Source organism: Acomys minous, assembly GCF_964271855.1.
Source record: "Acomys minous genome assembly, chromosome: 2".
NCBI classification, from domain to species: Eukaryota; Metazoa; Chordata; class Mammalia; order Rodentia; family Muridae; genus Acomys; species Acomys minous.
The window spans coordinates 55,295,117-55,314,570 of NC_140484.1; the positions used below are offsets into that span (position 1 = coordinate 55,295,117).

At 51.2% G+C, this 19,454-nt stretch overlaps 1 protein-coding gene across 1 annotated transcript in view; it reads right to left on the reverse strand.

The window, feature by feature from the left end:
* The window catches only part of SHANK2 (SH3 and multiple ankyrin repeat domains 2), a 448,993-nt gene that overhangs the window by 390,885 nt on the left and 38,654 nt on the right, over nt 1-19,454 (reverse strand). Inside the window, exon 3 of the mRNA XM_084755599.1 lies at nt 9,401-9,620. Within this exon, the coding sequence (XP_084611725.1) occupies nt 9,401-9,607 (207 nt within the window). The 5' untranslated portion in view covers nt 9,608-9,620. The remainder of the gene's footprint in view (nt 1-9,400; nt 9,621-19,454) is intronic.

Sequence of the window (19,454 nt, forward strand, 5' to 3'; positions counted from 1 at the left end):
CTTCCTCCTGTCACAGCAGCCGAGGCCACACGTACAAATTCAGTGAAGTCACATGCTCTGAATAGGACTCCCTCAGCTATCCAAACCATCACGCCCTGGCCATGCCTCAGTCTACCCCCTAAGCCTGTCTCCCTTGGCCACACACTACGCCACAGCATGTGGCCACCTCTGTGGCTTCAACACATGGATTCCACGGCTGGCTGTGCCTAGGAAGTTCTGGGAACACGTCTCCCCAAGAAAACACATCACCTCGGGGGCTCAGCTCGAATGTCCGTCCTTGACTGACAGGGAAAGCTTAGGTGAGCCCACTGCCCCGAGCCTGGCTTCAGTGCAGTCTCAGCTGTGGCTGCATTAGCAAAACACACAGGGAACCAAGGAAGAGAGACAACAAGGAAGCAGCTCCTTGTGCATGCGCAGTGAGAGAAGCTGCAACTCCAAGGCAGCCAAAGACCTGAGAAAGTCAGGAGGAGCCTCTGATGGATAGAAGAGTATCTGTGCTCCCTCTGGGGGCAGTAAGAAGTCCTAGAGGAGCTGAATAAAGCCAGTGACCACCATAATGCTTAGAGAGATGTCAATCACTGAGACCTCAGACTGTACTGGTCTACAAGGAAATGCCCAGAGCAGGAAAGCCAACAGACACAGAGGGTGGAAAGCACATTTGTCAGACTGGAAGTGGGCATGAGGGAATCTTTCTGGGGTGGGGGAGAACCCCAAACCTGGATGGAGGCAACGGGTATACAGCTCGCTAAATTTACTAGAAACTGTTGACCTGAATGCTTAAAATAAACAGACTCTGGGATCTGTAAAAATTAAAAATCAATAAAGCTCTTTTTTTTTTTTTTACTGTTTCTGGGGGCAGCCCTGTTTAAAGGCAACCCTGGCCAAGGAAGATGTTCAGAGCTAGGCCAGGTGTGTGGGCACAAGGAGGACGAAGGGAAGAGCCATGTCCCAGGCTGTACCCAGACTCAGCCAAGGGCCTCTGAGCTTTCCATAGAACGCCCAAGAGAAGTGAGCTTACACATGATAGACACTGTTATGTTGGGGATGTAGTGATGGTGGTCCAGGGCTAAGGGCAAAAATGAACTAGAGATACTTGCTAGATGGACAGTGCAGGGTGCCAGCTGTCCCTGAATTGGATAGGGACGATAACCACAAGTGCATGAGAGATCTGGGATTCCAGAGAAAGGAATTCTGCAGGTGGGAGCCTCTGGCAGGAATCAGAGTCTAGGAATGGTGAGGTGAGAGCTACAGGGTGTGAGCTAGGTGCAAGCTTAGATCCAAGCTAGATGGTGGGACTAATAGCTTTGGCTAGGGAGTCAGGCACTATGGACCCAGCCCCTCTGCTGGAGGGGCCTTCCTGTTAGTGACCTGGCTAAGACACTTAGTCATTAGCTCAACATTTAGTGACTAGTGCTATGATGCTGTAGGGAGCAAGGTGGAAGGTGAACCATATAGAGCCAGCATCCTTGGGGCGGTCCATACTAAACAATCCAGAACAAACCTACCTGATGTGGACTGAAGGCACCACCATGCCTAACATTCTTTACCAGCCACAAGAGCTACCTGTTTTCCAAAAGCACAGACACAATGAACCTTGGAAGAAGTAACACATTCCTTCCTCCCATAGGACCAAGAAGGATGTTCAAACAGCTGGTCAAGGTGATAAGTTGGGTACCAGCCTTCCTATACCCTCTCACCAAGGATGCTCACCACATGGTCCTTTGTCCTCAGTCTCTAGACAGGAACATGGGTTCAAGCATCTTCATAGCAAGGTAAGTTCCCTCCTCTTTTATTCAAAAGTACAGGAAATGTCATGTATGCAAGGCCAGCTGGCCAGTCACCTGCCTGCGACCAAAAGTATAAGAGCCTGGCTTCATATATGATGACACTGTGCCTAGCGCTCCACTTCAACCTCAATGACAAACGTAACGGTCAAGGATGTTTCTGAGTCAGGCAAATTAGGCAGACCATTCAGAAGCAGGTGATAGATGCTCACTGGTGTGGAGGGGGGTGGGGTAGGAAGATAGTGAGATGAAGAGGCAGAGACTTCTAGGATTGCCAAATGTGGAGCAGTGGCTTCAGGGAGGTACATGAGTGAGACAGGGCCAGAGAGAGTCAAGCAGTGTGGCAGGGGGTGGGGGGAAGGATGAACTGCAATAAATTGTCTTTAAGGGGGTCAGAGTGGTAGATGAAAAGCTTTTTGCTAAATGAAATACCCCATAGGAAGATATATCTATGTCATAAATGGAAGTACTAATTAAAGCAAAAGGGGCCAGCCTCGTTTCCCTGCAGCGGCTTCCAGGAGATGAGCCAGGGCGGCGGGGTGGAGGAGAGAGAAGCATAGACTGATAGCTTAGGCTGAGCTCCAAGTGCCAAGCCTGACTGGATGTTGGGGGGGCTGCTGCTGGGAACCCTCAAAACCCCCCCTTTCCATTCCCACAGTGTTCTTCTTCCACCTCCTTAGGAGAAAAGTGGGTTCATGTCAGTGCCGCCATACAGTCAGCGCTGTGCCCACTCCCTCACTCACTGCTCTCCGAAAATATAACAGAAGAGCCCACTTTGCTTGGGACTGATTTGGGCACATGCCACTTCTTAAAAGGCCAAGTTGAATGGCTAGTGCCAGTAGTATACCGCATTCTAAATGATGCAGAAATATGCCTCAACATGCTCCCAGCACCCTTCACCAGCCTCCACCTGTCCTCTAAACCCACCACCCGGGTCCTGCTCAGCCAGGGCTCCAAGGGTGCCTTGTCAGCACTGCCCAAGGCTTTCCTGGCCTAGGCTCGCTGGAGTTGTGAACTCAGAAATAGCAGGCAGCAGAAGACAGCAGGGTTAGGCCTCGTGGGGCAGTGAAGGACAGCCCTGCAGCTTCTCCGAGCACCACTACCCAGTGTGTAGGTACTGGGGGCCCCTAGGGCAAACTGGCTGGCAGCTCCTCCAGGCAGGATTCCAGGAACTGTGTCATGTCCCCAGCTAGACAGAGGATTTAGCCCGCAAGGGACAGCATGCGGGAACAATGCCCCCTCTGTTGCTGACAACTCATACCCGTGGGATTGCCTGTCTCTGCCTCCAGAGGCTTTGTTTGTCTTGAACAAAATGAAGTAAAAATGGGCTTTAGAAAGTTCCAGAGCTGATTACGCTCCTGAGCGGGCCCTTCCGATTCCAAGTGCCATTGCACTTCTAGTTTTCAGTACTAGGTGTCCAGGGTGGCCTTTCCCAGCATGCCCAGTAGTAACTCTAGTGGGTACAAGCAGTCACAAGACCTGTGGGAGAAACGGGCCTGTACCACAGTAAAGGTGGCCAGCCAGGAACTGGTTAAAGCAGACAGGGAGCATGGAGCTTAGGCTTGCGAGACATCAGTGCTGTGTCTGCCTGAGCTATTCCACACTATGCCTAGACTGAGAGTCCTGTAAACCCTCTCTAGTCACCTAACCCATCCTGGCTGCTAGGGAGCACACTATGGCAGCAGGGATAACTCAATAGACTGGTCAGAGTAGGGGTACATACACAGTGATAAAGACTGTGGTCCCAGGACTGTTTTCCACACACGCTTCTCACCTGCCACTATCCCAGTTATATGTGTAAACTAGGCCTGGGTACCTGGCAGCCAACGGGCACGTCGTGGGCCTTTTGTTCAGTGGGTTTTCAGATCTCAGACCCTCTGCTCTGTCTCTCACCGGCTCCCTTCTGATCCTCCACGTTCCTTCTACAAATTAGGACATTTACTATGATGCTATTCATAGCCGCTCACATCAATGTCGGATGCACGAGTAAAAAAAAAAAAATACCATGTATACATGCGATGGAATCTTATACAGACATAAAGAAGGAAATCAGGACATTTGCAGGAAAATGGATGAAACTGGAGGCTGTTTTGTTAAGCAAAAATAGGCTAGACTCAAAAAGACAGATAGTGCGTGCTTGTTCTCACATAAACAACCTAGATTTAAATGTGTGGTGAGGCGGGGGTTAGGAGACGGATTGTGAGAGGGGAGAAGATGGAGGCTATTTGGGAGGAGGAAGAAGACCAACAGAAAGGTAGGGGGGCAGGAAAGGACAGTGGGGGAGGGGAGGTAGAGGTGGACAGGGAAGAAGAGTGTGGAGGTAGAAGGGGTAGGGAGGGACAGTGGCGGGGAAGAGAAGAACAAAGTTTAACGGCATGTATGTAAGAAAATGTCACAAGAAAACCTACTTCCTTATGTGTTATCAAAAAGCCTCATTGAAAACTTTAACACATCCTGAGCCTCCTGGTGACCCGGCTGTATGGCTCCGTCTCCTGCCAGCTGTGGATCATGAAGGTTCCATTTGAACTACTAAGATGCTGGCCCTCTCTCTCTGTAGGTGTGTTAACCTTTAACAAAGACGCCCAGACACACTGCCAAACTCAGGGTTGCCTCAAGGACTCCACAGAACACATTCAAGTATGGTGTCTGCCTTGAGGTCAGCATTCAGGAAGTCATTCAGCACCTTTTGGTAAAATTATGGCACACGGAGATTGCCCCTGTGTGGGACACACCCACAGGGATGTGAGTCGTGTCAGGCTCAGGACGAAGGCAAGGCTGCATCCTGCCTCAGTGCAGTGGGTCTGCCCATCCTGAGGGTAGACCCCAGCAATGGAAGGGGTGTGCTATGTTCTGTATCTGCTCCCAGCAGCTCAACCCTCACTACCACCCCTGTCCCCCCCTCAGCTTTGATGTTTAGGTTCTAGGTCTGCCACCCTGGCGCACTACCATAGCCCACAGCATGTACGCCTATATCGATAAGCAATTCCGAGAAATAAAGCTTAACCAGTTAAAACACTGTAATGGAAGGACGGCTCAAATGGATGCTGGGCCAAGGGCTCTCTATCGTGGACGTCAACACTGAGGGATATAGTCTCTGGGAATCAAGCAAGTCAGACTAAATGTTCCAAAATACAGAAGCCAGCCTAGGAAGTGCCTGAGGAGGACTGGGGCGCTACACACTGTCGGAACAGACCCTCTCTGGTGATCTGCAGAGCAACAGAAGGCTGTGGCAGGAGGAGGGCCTCCTCCCTCTCCCTGTGGCTCTTTTCTCTTCCTTGGGTGGGAAACAAGGTTCTGGAACCAGCTGTTCAGAGACCCTTGAGGCAGGGCTCTTTGCTGAGTGATGGGGGCAGACGGGGTCCACCTGTGATAAAGAGGTAGTCTCTGTTCAGGGGGCTTCCCCAGGAAAAGCGTTTACAATAATCTTTGGAGAAAAAAAGAAGGGGAGATAGTTGCCCCCAGCCTTCTAGAAAGCTTCCATACCTCCATATCTTTTATATGTAAAGGAAGACAGACAGACAGACAGACAGACTATATATCTACCTTCACTTTACTCATGTGCTCCAGGACCAGCAGAAGGACAGAGCTGCTGTCACCCGGCTGGAGTGGGCTGGCCAGGTATGTATGACTTAGGCAACAAGGAAGGCCAGAGAGGGAATAGTGGGGAGAGAGCTGGCTCCCTCCTGCTCTGAGTGAAAGCTCAGCCCATAGAGGAAGGGCTGTCTGAAGAAACGTTACACTCAGGAGGGAAATAATCAGACATCAGGACATGTGCCAAACAACAGCCCCAGAGAATACTTGTCAGAAACAGAGTGCGAAGCTAGGAAAACAGACCCTACTCCAGATCAGAGAGTCCTGGGGACAGATGAGTGCAGCTGAATGCGTGACACACAGACACTAGAAAGTTCAACAGAGAGGGACCGAGATGTAGACGTGGAGAAGAAACTCCCTGAGTGAGGCTAGCTGGTTCCCCTGGCATAAACAGAAACAAGGCCAGCAACTCAGGATATGACACAGAACACCAGGAAACTGCCTAGCAAGGAAGAACGGGCAAACCCTCAGGCCGTGCTTCCAGGAAGGCCCAACAAGAACCACATTCAGGGATGGAGATTGCACTGTTCTTGCAGAGGACCTGAATTCAGTTCCCAGCTCCCATATCAGACAGCTTACAACTACATGTAACTCCAGCTCTGAGAATGACCTCTTCTGGCCCCCACAGGCACCTGCCTGAACATGCTCACACACATGTGCATAACTCAAAATAAAAAATGAATATTAAAAAAACAATAAACATGTTCTAGGACCTAGGGAGCAACTCATTCCTGAGTTCTGCCCACATAGAACAGGTACGGTAGTGGTGGCGCATGCCTTAATCCCAGCACCCAGGAGGCAAAGGCAGGCAGATCTCTGTGAGTTCGAAGCCAGCCTAGTCCACAGAGTGAGTTCCTAGACAGCCATAGCTACACAAAGAAACCCTGTCTTGAAAAACAAACAAAAAAACAAAAAACAGGCATGGTGGTGCATGCCCACAATCTCAGCACTTAGGATCTGGACACGGGAGGATCAGGAGTCTGAGGTTATCCTCATCTACTTAGTGAATCTGAGGCCAGCCTGGGCTATATGAGACCCTATTTCCAAATATTTAACCACCACCCCAACAACAAAAACATTGTAATCTAGTGGCTAAATCAGGAGGAATACTATTGGCCCCAAACTATGATAGAGAGGAAAATACAAGTATAAGGCAAAGGTGACAACGGACCATTTTAAAATGCAGTCACCCCTCACTGTTTGTGGGCTCCCTGCCTGGGAACAAGCCAACTTAAGGGAATTGGTTTATAATTCCTAAATATTTCGATTTACAGATATGAACAAGGCAGGAGAAATTCTGAGCTACACACACACACACACACACACACACACACACACACACACACACACACCAGGCAAGCGAACAGAATTAAGTAAGTAAGTTTTAGCACTAATAGGGTGCTAAAGTGCATGATATTGTTGACTGTAGGAAGGCTGAACTACTCCTTAGGAGGATACAATGTCCCCAGGTGTGGGTTCCAGTGGCACTGGCCCCGAGCGCTGCTTCTATGACTCGACCTCAACAAGAACGATGATGTCTTTACAGAGCAGGCAGAGCACACATGGTGAGGATCCGCAGTATGTTCTTGTCCATGAGGAGGCTCTGCCTTCAGCAATGAGCGCTGCCCAGTGCAAGGGCAAATAAAACAGGAACCAGACGAGGAAGAAGCAGCTGTAAAGGTATCTGGCCTTTCGTAGAGCAGAGAGGGGGTAGGGAAGAGAGGCGGTGACTCTAGGGTACTGGGTGCAGGCTGGGACGAGCGTTAGTAAGACAAGCAATGTCTGCAGGCAGAGTCCTTAAGAGGACGAGGGAGGAAGGGGCATGGGATGGAGGTGGAAGGAAGGAAGTACAAACAGCTAGTTGCTGTTCACCAAACCTCCCAAGGCTCAGTCTGCAATTAAGTTACCCTCCTAAGGAGGCTGGGGAGGGCAGGGAAGTGAGGGCAGCGGAGGCAGGCAGCACACCCTCTCCGTCCCTCACCATCAGTACAGTACACAGCGGTATGGGGAGGACTTCAGACCCTGGAAAAGGCCCGGCTACCAAGTAAAGGATCCTGAATCCCCAAGTGTCTTGGTGCATGAGAGCCTCTCAGCTCTTCTTCCTGACAGAGAGAGGGAAGGAAGGGGGCGCTGTTCCAAGAGCCTGGGAGTGGGAGGGGCAGCTCGCTTTAGCAATCCGCTTCATTCATCCAGAAGTGGCCCAGGAAAAGCACAGCCAGAGAGGGAGGGCCTAACAGGAAACAGAAAACCCAGCCCTCTTCATGGATTTAGTAACGCTTCCCTCTAGCTGGCCTTGGATACCGTCTTCCTTGGAGCAACGACAACAACAGCAACAAAAAGATGAATGTTCATTATTTCCTAACTGGCTTTTTCTCCTTTTAAATTCATACGAATAATGTCAGCGATGTTCATTAATGAATAGCGTGTGTGTGTGTGTGTGTGTGTGTGTGTGTGTGTGTGTGATCTGCACCCACGCAGCCTTCCCAGAGCCTGCCTTCAGGAGCTTAGAGAGATGCTATCCCACCTCATCTGCCTCACCCTGTCGTCCCACTACTGGATCCCCCACCTCCCTCACCCAATCACTCTACCACCTCACGCCCACCCCACTACCTGGCTCCACTTCATTCATCCTGTGGTCCCAAAGCACACCTGTTACCACTCTGCCTGGCCTGTCATTAACTGCCATTCTCTCTTGTCACTGACACCACACATGGAGCAGCAGATACTCAAAAGGCCCTGGCGTGACCCTGTGTAATGCCCCAGGCAGCCAGAGCCTGAAACCCCAGACCAGCAAAGTACCCACAATTCATAGCTCACCCCACATGGGAGGCTGCAGAGGTCAGGCTTATCTCTGCTGTGAGCTTCCAGTTTCATCAGAAAAGCCCCCAAGGAGTTGAAGAACAAGGAGGGAGAAAAGCAGAGAAAAATGACAGAGCACCTCCTGGGAAGTCTCATCTAAACACAGCATCCCCGGTCGTCCATCACACCCAGCTTGCCTCTGCTTCCCAACACAAGTACCAGAAAGCCAGCATCCAGGGAAAGCAAGCCTATCCCCAGGGCCAGAGCAGGGTGATCAGGAGGAGCAAGCTGTAGCCTGAGGACTTTGGGGGGGACATCCCAGGAAATGATGCTGGGCTCAGGCCTCAGGGACAACTAGGTAGTAGGCAGAGCAATGTGAGAAAGCAAGGTACACTCAGACCAGACTCCCTGCCTCCAGGAGTAGGAGCGCACAGGCTGTCTACATGAGCCGTGAGCAACAGAAAGGAGGCAGCTGCAGCTGCTTATCCGCTTAGGCATCAGAGACAGCGGGGCTGATGTGCTCACGCACTGAACTTCATCCATAAGACAAGGAATGGCTCCTGTGGGTCCTTTGCTCCGAGGCCTGAGCCTCAGAGGCTTGATCTAGCAGAGGTGCCGACTATGGCCTGGGTATCCCTCTAGGGTTCCGGGCTTCAGATCTAATCTCTATCATGAAGTATGAGAAGGGCGGGAACTGAACCCGGCGATGGTGTTTGGAGGTGGGACTTTGGGGGAGGGACTAGAATTAGGTGACGTCAAGTAGAGATCCAACTCTCAAATCCTGGTAGCTATAGACTTTAAGGAGAACTATCAGACAGAGGCATGCACACATCCCTCCCCTCCTCACTTTTTGCTTGTGACTTCCTAGCTCACCTTGGGACTCTGCTAAGAAGAAGGCCACCACCAGGGATGCCTTTGACCTTGGCCCTCTAGAACCAATGAGTCCAAATATACCTCTTTTCTTTATAAATTTCCCTGCTACACGGTTCCATTATAGCAATGCAGAGTGAATGGCGAGTGCTTGATGAATATTGTTGGCTGCAGGAAGAAGGAAGGGAGGCGGGAATGTTAGAGGCAAGAAATGCCTTAGAGCTACACAGGAGTACCGGCCAGCCCAGGGTGGACCAGAGTCCCCTACAACCACCATTCAAGCCAGAGTCGATGCTGGCTAAACACAGACATCTGAGGAGAGGTGGAAGCGCATGCTGCCGTCCACAGGGGCTCACCGTCTGCTGCAGATCCTGGATGACCACTCGAATCACCAGTGTGTTGCCCTGGCTTTCCTCCATCTTCACCCCAGCCGGCTTCTCTGTGGTGGCCCGGATCGTGTCATAGATGGTCTCTTCTTTGGAGCTGTCTGACTCGGAGCCCATTGAATAGTCAGAAAAACTCTGGGCCATCTCGTCCTCACTGGATGTGGGGCTGCGTGGCATGGTGCCTGGATCCCTGTGAAGGAATGAGAAAGGAGAATAAATAAAAACACAAATATCAGAGAGAATCCAGGAGCCTATGGAGACTGGTTTCTGAGTCTGCCGTGATCACCAGTCCGTGGCACCCATTGCTTGTATGTACGATCCCTAAAGGCAGGGAGGTGGAGGTGGGGAGTGGGGAGATGAGCCCCTTCCCCCTCCTCCCTGGAGCCTGGGCAGAGGCAGCAGGCAGGGCCAGGATCAGGGAGATTCCTCACACTGTGTTGAAGCTGCCTTGAGGAAGTCCTAGCCGACTGCAGCAATGGCCACGGCTATGGGAAATTTGCTGACAGCCACAGTGGCAGTTTGAAACTGACCACATAGGAGATACAGCTACCTCTGTTTTTTTGGTTTTCTTTGAGGCCAGAGTGGCAGTGGGAGAGGAAGGAACACAGGCACGAGGTCAGAAGGCAGCAAGCTCTGCCGTAATAACCCCCTACTTCAAACACAGACTGGCTAGCAGCATAGAGTAAAAATAGCACCGAAAGATGAAGACCGTCAGGCCCAGGAGCAGAACAGAGACCCACGTCTTGAGCAAGCTGCAGCTAGGAGAGGCGGGGGGTCCCCAGAGGCAGAAACTGGGGAGGCCCCTTCTTTAGAGCCAATGTAAGGACAGCTCCAGGGCAAACCCTCTGGACAGGTTATAGGTGGCTCTCTCAGAGTAGGGCCATCAGTGAGCCCCAGGAAGACCAACGAGGCTGGGCGTGGCAGTACACACCTGTAAAGCTAGCATTTAGGAGGCGGAGACAAAAGGGTTATAAGTTCAGAGTCAACCTCAAAATAATGCGTTTAAGGCCAGCCTGGGCTATAAGAGGGGGAAATAAAAGCAAAATACCAATAGAAGCCAGGTTTGGTGACTGCAGAGGTGACAACCCTCGCCTCCAGGAGTCTAGAAAAAACTGAAGAAATACTTAAACCTGGATTTCTGGGGCTCTGACAGGGAAGTGCTACACTATAACCAGCAATTCCACCTGTATAGAAATTCTATGAAGAAGGTGAAGGCCACACAGGCTGGGGTCCTCTGAGCCAATAGAGATACGTGTTCATCATCGTCACTCAGACGCTGCCTGGCCAAGCTGTGGTCACTTCTATCCATGGACTCTATGACTATGGACAAATGAACTAGAGCTTTGCATGGATGACCCCAAACATGACTCCAAGCAAAGAGGAAGAAACTTGCAGAAAGATTCACACAACCTCGGGTATGTCTGTGGTTCGAAAGATATGGGACAGTCCTACAGACAGATGTACAGATTCACCAGGGACCAGAGCAGAAAGGCATCAATGGGAAGGAAGTCAGGGACCTCTGGAGGCATCTCTCAGGAGGGTAGAGTTAGGAATGCCCAGCCCCACAGGGCTATTAGCTTGCAGACTAAGTGGACAACAAGTGTCAGACTCTGGTAAAGCTGGAAGCACAGGTGTCAGTGACGTACGCTGTAGGTTTCTTTGCCTAGATGAGAGATATTTAATGGAAGAAGGAAGCCAGAAAGAGGGAAGGCGAGAGGAATGGTAGGAACATCACACACACACACACACACACACACACACACACACACACACACACACGAACATGTATAGACACACACTTCAGGTTACTTTGGAATAGAGAACATTCTAAGCTGGGAGCAACTGAGCAGAAGCAGAGGCAAGGACAGCCCCGCTTCCCCGTGTGTCATTTTACAAAGCTGCTCCCCTCTGTCTCTCAGGGAAGACAAAGGTCCACTTCTAGAAACAACTTTGATACTCGTCATCTAGAGGACAGACAGCTGAGGGGAACCCACATGACAGGCTGCACCGAGTCACCTCTATCCAGCACTCCTCTCCTGTGTCGGCCATCCCAAAGACTGTCACCTGAGACCAAGTCTTCGCTCATCTTCACTGTTCTCTCACACAGATACAACCCCAGGCCACAGCTCTAAACAAGCCTTTGAGGCACTCTTCCCAGACGCTTAGCCCAGGATAGGGAGGGAGGTGTGGGCTGCCTCTGTTTAACAAGCTGCTTCTCTTTGGTGGGTCCGTCTTTTGTCACCGAGGTCCCAGAGCCACAAAGCAGAGAACCTAGAATAGTAGTAAGGAGGTTTCCCTCCCAATGGAAGAGGAAAAAAAAAGCCAGGGAGAAGGGTGAGAGATGGATGACAGATGGGGGATATGTGGTAGGCAGGTGGGTGAGAAGATGGACGGATGAGACATGAACAGCTGCCCAGGTGAATGTGTGCATAGACGAGGGGTAAATATAGATAAGAAGATGACTGAGTTAATGAGTGGGTGAGTGGATGGACAGCTATATGGCTAGATGGACGGGTGCACGTGAGGACGGATGACAAAGGATCGGTAGATAGGTGAGGGGGTAGGAAGATTGTTGTATACGTGAGTAGCACCCTTTCCGTCTGTTTTATTTGTGTTCTCTCATACCTCTTCCTCCCTTCCACCAACCCCCCAACACTAGATAGGGAGAGAAAGAAGGTTAGTGGGGAGAGGGGTTAGAGCTCTCTTTATCTATTTCTGGCTGATTAGGGTCAATGGGATCCTTGGGGCAATGCCAATCTCAGTGGTCAGGATATTTAGCAGTCCAGCTAAACAGCAAATGAACCAGCAGCCTTCCTACCTCCCTCCCTCCCTCCCTCTCTCCCTTCCCTCCTTTCCTCTCTCCCTTCCCTCTCCCCCTCCTCCATACCCAGCATTCTTTATTGAAGTATTTTTTCCCGGTGGTTTCTTGACGTATCTCTCTGGGTGCAGTCTCCTCCTCTCTTTCTGGGCTCTGATATTTATACCCTCTCAGAGTCCTGACAATTAAACTATCTCCAGTGGACAAAGACCACGCCCCTCTCCAAGCCACACGAGGCTTGGGATAACTAAAAGCATGCCTACACTCCACGCTTGGGATTAAAACAAAAACATAACATAACTGGGTTTCTAAACCCAAAACTTCCACTACACACATGGGAGAATGTATGAATGGCAGAGGTAAGTAAGAATATAAAAATTTGAGTGACTAATGGAAAAAAGTAGGGAACACAGGGGAGAAAGGAGGGAGAGTGAGCAACAGATACCTAACAATGCTCTCCGTAATGCAAGGTCAACTCACTGTCAGTCCCTCGCACTGGTGGCTGTGGGGATGCCAGTGAGTGGGAATCCAAACCAATTACCCACAGCGCTACTTCCTGTCTCTCTATGAATGGAGGAGACACATTCCCCACACTTCAGTGATGTACTACCTGTGTGCACAGGTGGAGAAGGGAGCACCGGGCTCCAGCAGGGGCACCTTCTGCCCATCATGTGTGCCAGGGCCATCCTGTGCAAAGCTAGGGCTCCTTCTGGCCTCACAACATATTGCCACACAGCAGTGTCACTTACAGGGACACCGTGGGTATCATAACAATCACCCAGCCAGTCTTCTGGAGTCAGGGTGCTCCAGGGGAGCCCTCTGAGACCACCACTCTCCATTCTCCACCATCAATGCACCCATGTTTCAGCTGCAACCCATGTCCCGAGGTCAGGGGTGGAATTTTCCTCTCACAGCGTAATGTTTCTGTTCAGGACGGTTTGGATATCAAAGTGCTTTGAATTTATGGGCTTACGGGGTGCTCAGCTCTTGTGAGATAATTACACACTGTGTCATGATTTCCACCCAGGCCTCTGCTTCTCAGAAAGCTATTCATGCTCTCATCCTGACTGAGCAGCTTTTTGAAACACACGGGTGCCAGGCCAGAAAGTCTTACTTAACTGCCTCACCATGGCTATTTGTGCTTTGAATGCTCTCAGGTGGCCTAACAAGCAGGCAGGTTGACAGCCACGGGTTGGAGCCATGGGTCCTCGTTAACCCTGAGCCGACCCTGTACTCCAAAACGGCTGGAGACTCACAGGCTAAATGAACACAGACCAGCTTCTCTGAGTGAGAGAGGCATGTCCATGCTGTTTGGGGCATCAGAAAGAGGACAGAGTTCTCCATCCCACAAGACACAGAGGACATGAGGCTACCCACTGGCATGGGGTTTGCTGCTTGGAGGCTGCTGTTATCAGTAAGTGAAAGGACCAACACGGGTTTGGAGAGATGTCTCTGCAGTGGTTAAGAGCCCTCACCCAGGTTCCATTTCCAGAATTCACATAACCATCTAACTCCAGTTCCAGAGGGTCCAGCGCCCTCTTCTGGCTTCTGTGGGCATCGGGCACTGCCATGGTGCACAGACATAAATGCAGGCAAATTCCCTTACACATTAAATACATGAGAAAAAAAATCATTGGCTAACTTCTGGGAGTAAATATAAAAGGCCAAGGTGGCCCACCTGGTGCCTCCAGCTTCTGCTCTTAGTGTCTCCAGTTCAGCCTTAGGCTCTGCTGCATTTGAGAACAGGAAGGGCAGACACCCACCCTAGCCAGACTTTATAGAGGCTTGTGCTGGAGCATAAGGGAACAGTGTACAGCACAGAACACCCAGCAGGTGTTCTGGTGATCCATGGGGGCAATGCTCGGATGTACAAAGTGGAGGGGTAGTACAGGCACTCGCTCAGTGTTTTGTCTTAGTGTCTGGACTGGTGCACACAATCTCTCTTGGCAGATATGCAATCCGTTCCCAGATGCTTGTAGGCAAAAGGACATGGGATTGTTGGCCCCAAATCAGTGTCAACGAGCCCTGGTGGAAAGGTAGCACTAAGGGTGGTCAGGACGCTGCTGACAGCCTGCAGGGAAATAATGAAGATGCCTACACCCAGGGTAGGCTGAGGTCAGAACGGCCCTGCTGCATGTCTGCCAGCCTGCTCGGGCCGCACAGCTTGGTAGCTCACCACAAAGCCAGCCTGCTCAGCCACTACCACCAAGGGTCCCCGTCACAGCAGCACAACTTACTGGGCTAGACACCAGGGGCCTCTCTGAGGATGCACAGGTAAGCAAGTTATCTCTGAAACAATCTGTGTTCACGTGGAAGAAGAAAATAATGTCATGTCTTGGGAGGTCAGGCCCTTCACGCTCCATCTCACGGAGCTTTTCTGTACTGGCGGGTGTTAGTTTGGCCCCTGTGGTTCAAGCTCCCGAAGCTGCCCCACTTTCAATCCCAGTGGAGACCGAGAAAGAAGACGGCCCTGGCATAGATAGATGTGGCTGGTAAGCAATGGCTACAGCTGGGTTCCTGAGTGTCCAGGAACAGGTCCAAGGCAGAAGCTAATGCTGAGGAGAAGGGCCTATGCTCCTTTGGCTGCCCATGAAGGGAACACCCGTCCTTGGCCCCAGCATATAGCACGGATCCCTATCAGCCTTGGGAAATAGCTCCCATTGGAGCTTGCACAGCCCAGGCTAGCTCTGTCCCAGCCTGGACTGGAGAAAAGATGAGATATTCCAGTCCCCTGGGGAGTTGGGGATGGGCAGGGCACAGAAAGCCCTTCTCAAGTGCGTTCCACTCCCAGCCGCCTGAAACTACACCCAATAGCTTGAAGCAAACACCTGTGGCCAGCTACACACACACACACACACACACACACACACACACACACACACACACACACACACACCCCTCCCCTATCAGGCCCCACCTAGCCTCTGACCAGCTCTGTCAAAAGCTCTTAGTGACCATTTCATTTCAGCTCCCCAATGAGCCCACATGCCCATGAGTACTGGTTTCTTTGGTGGGTCTGACTTCCTGCTGTCTGTCCTTCATCTGGGATACAGTGGGTACTCAATGGACAAACGCCAGACAGGAGCAAGGCCGTGGATGCAGCGAGGGAGAGATGGCCAGAGCATGGGCCCTGACGCTGCCCCAGTGGAGTATCAGTTCCAGCTACTAGAAGCAAGTGGGAACAGAACCCAGTGTCCCAGACCTGCGGGGATGGTTTAGGTCAAATTTGGGCAGAAATGTGACAAGTATCAATGTTGGAAATGGACTGTTTTAAATTCCCATTTCTCAGGTCACACGTAGATCTCCTCATAGGCTGCGAGGCTGGACACAAATCATAACTATGAGATTGAGCTTAACGCCAGGTCTTCGTGCCATAATAAAGGAACGTAGTGGGGACATTCGTGACAGGCTCAAGCCATAGCCCAACTCCAAGAACAGAGCTGACAGCCCACAGCAGGGAGAATACTGAGGTTAAGGCTCCTCAATCTAAGCTACTACCAGCAACCTCTTCATCCGCATGCTGACTTTGAGGAAACATGCCTCAACAGGTAAGTACCTAGGGAGGGGTCCACCAGACCGGTGTGAAGAGGCCCGAGGCCGGGCCTGGCAGTGGGATGATGGGAGGAAGGATCAGCTGAGCCCCAAGACCAGGTTCTCTGTAGGAGGGTCCAAGGATCCCAAGGCTAGAGACCTGACTTGGAGGGCCGTGACCCTAAGGAAGAATGTGGTGAGCGGCAGTTCGCTCCACGGGAACAGCAGCCACCTGGCCACCTGGCAGGGGCCTGGGCAAACATTAGTGATTAACTCCTAGGCAGGGCAGAAGGCAGTTGGGCACACTGACTTTCAGGTCAACAGGAACAGAAGTTCATCTGTGAACACCCCGCTGGCTACACCAGCTACACTAAATGTCATTTATCCCACTCTCAAAAAGAATAGGGTGCCTTGTATTTTTTGTCTGGCTTCATTCTGGGGAGCAGGGGCTGTCTTTGGTCCCTGAATTGCCTCCGGGACAGACTGAAGAAGAGGTTGGTCAGAAACAGAGAGCAGGGAGCATGAGGCAGAGATGAAGGGTGGCTTTGTGCCACCCCGAGCAGTCACGTTCGGTACAACCATTCTCTCGGCAGTAAATGCAGAGCTGTAAGCTCCCAGGCCCGTAAGGGTCAACCCTCAAAGTGGGCCTCGTGCATCAGTCCTGCTGGACAGCTATTAATAAGGCAAAAAGAAAGATCACCACCGAGAAGCAATTTCCACAGAGAAAATGCATTTTGCTACTAGAGTGTTCTGGGGACATCTAAAACCTAAAAGTGGCTTATTTAATCACCTAAAGCCCCTGACTAGCAGGTGCATACAGTTTCGTATTCATTAGAAACAGGGGGCTAACAAGCTGACCTGCAATGAAAGATACAGACAAAACCACGCAGGCAGTGTCTGAAATGCCTTTGGGGATCAATTCCTAGACCTCAGGGGTTCACAGAGCGGTTCCCAGTTTAGAATGCACAGAAGTCTTCTTCCAGAAAGATCCTCAAAACAACAGGGTGAAGAGATTTCATTTTGCAGTTCCCTTTGTGCACTAAATGTATGAAATGTGTTGGCCCTTAAAGCAGGGAGACCTTTCGTTCCCAAGCTGTCCCCAGGGCATTGTTTAGGTATTTAAACCCAGGTCAAGGTCTCAGCACAGGATGGAGGACAGCCTTCTGGGAAACCCGGGAAACAGAAGATCACTAGGTCCCTGGGAACTAAACTAAGTAAAGAAGTCAAGGGTCAGCCACACAGGGGTGGGGGGGTGCAGATCACATCAGGTACCAGCCCCTCGGGGGAGCCTTGTTGAAAAGCTCCACCCCTCCACCCCACTGCCCCTCTAATTCTCCAGGGAGGCAGCCTGCCCCACCTGTCCAGACAGAACAGCACGGGTGCAGCTGAATGAAACTCGGTACTATGGCTGTGTGACAACCCACTTCAAGTGTCAACTTGATGTGACGTAGAATCACCATGGAGACAAACTTCTGGGCAAGTCTAAGAGGGACTTTCTAGGTTAGGTTTATTGAGATGGGGAGATACTCCCTAACTGTGGCCAGCACCATCCTGTGGGCTTAGGTTCTAGGCTGCAGAAGCCATGTGGCCCGCTGCCTCCCACTCCTGTTGACGCGCGTGCCTTGCTAGGATATACAGTATCCTCGCAAACCTAAGCAAACCCTTCCTTCATGAAAATGCTTCTTGTCAGCCATTTGGTCCTAACAAAGGTAAAAATAACCAACACAGGATGCGTCCCCCACTGTGTGTGCAAGTTTCTAGTGAGGCATTTGCCCTGCTGCCTGAAGCCCCGCTGCACAGCTGAGCTCATTCTCCTACTAGCTCGCTCATCCAGGACCTGAAGGCTGATCCTCACAGACAAAAATCCTCCAGGCAACAGCTGCACATTCTGAAGACCAACTCTAAAAACTTAGGAGGTCCACACACTGGCGCCCAGAAAGTTGTGGTGTGAGCTGGCTGAACTGTGTGCCTCCCCAGATTCATATGTGGGAGTCCTAGCCCCTGGGCCTGGTCACAGGACTTTGATAGACCTCTTTCAAGCAGTGGTTAAGGGACTCTGGACAGAGGCAAAGGGACTTAGTGGCAGAACGCCTACCTGGGCTCTATTCCCAGCATCACAAAACCCAAGTAAATCAAATATGGTACAGTCAGTCCTGACGCAGTAACGGTGAACTCCTTTTCTCGATGCTGTGACAAGACACCCGAAGAAAGCAACTCAGAAAAGGGTTTATTTTGGCTCACGGTTTAGGGAAACAGTCCATCACTATGGAGAAGGTGCAGCTGCAGGAGTGTGAGGCAGCCGGCCACATTGATTCCACACTCCCAAAGCAAAGAGATGAACGGACGCTCAGGTCACTTTTTCCTTTTTGTGCCTTGTAGAACCCCAGGCCAAGGTATGGTACCACCCACACTCAGGGTCTTAGCACCTCCATGAACTGAATCCAGAGACTCCTTTTTACTTCGGTTTGTGCAAATGCACACATAGGGAGAGACTTGGAGTTTCTGCCTTAGAAAGTGTTTAGGGAAATTTCTGGTGAGCCAAGTCAGATAGAGAGTCTGTCCTCGAATGTCCAAGGTACCTGCTCGCCAAGCATCTCACCAATGTTCTGGCTGTCACAGTGCTGGGTGCTGTGCGTGTCTGTACGGTGATCCCAAAGCCCATCAGGTTGACAATCAAGATGAGCCATGACAGGGTCTTTAACAGGTTCTGGAGTTTAGACACAGTCACACACCAGGCAGAGGGATGGCCGTGGGAGGGGCAGCTGGAAAAGGAGAGAGGCTCAGGAGGAGCCAGCCCAGTAACACTCCATTTCCCACCTCCATCCTCCAGGACGAGAGACAATTGATTGCCTATGCCACCTGTCCAAGGTGCTCTAGAATGGCACCCAACACTGTGACAATCAGAACACTGGTGAGATGCTTGGTGAACGGGTACCTTGGACATTCAAGGACAGACTCCCCATCTGACTTGGTTCACTAGAAATTTCCCTAAATGCTTTCTAAGGCAGAAACTCCACGTCTGTCCCTATGTGTGCGTTTGCACAAACCAAAGCCCTCCCTCCCTCCCTCCCTCCCTCCCTCCCCCCCCCTCTCTCTTCTCAGGTTATGTGGTTTGGGAAGCACACCTGGATTGAGTAAGAATGCCTGGGCCCCTCTATAGCCAAATCCACCTTAGTGCTTTGCAGGGAAGCCTCACAGACTGAGAACAGCTAAGACAGCCTCTTCCAAGGTTTCCTGGACTGGCATGGCTTCTCCCTGGAACCCACAGACAACCTGCCCAACAGGAAGGGAAGCTGCCTGGCTGCAGCCAGCATCCCTGAAGGCCTGAACTGTTCTCACATGACAGTGTTGGCTGGAAATCTGAAATGGCTATTTATCTAGGAGAAAAGGATGGCGAGGACATGATAGACACTCAATAACTCATGTGTGTGTGTGTGTGTGTGTGTGTGTGTGTGTGTGTGTGTATGTACATATTCTAGCATGTGCGTATGAATGTATGTGCATGTGGGGGTTGGTATGGAGGCCAGAGGTCAATGTTGGGTGTCTTCCTCAGTAGCCCTCCGCCTTATTTTTTGAGGCAGGGTTTCTCACTGACCCTGAAGTGCACTGGTGGCTAGACTGAATAGTCAGCAAGCTCCCAGGATCCATCCTGCTATCTCATTCCCTTTAGCATTG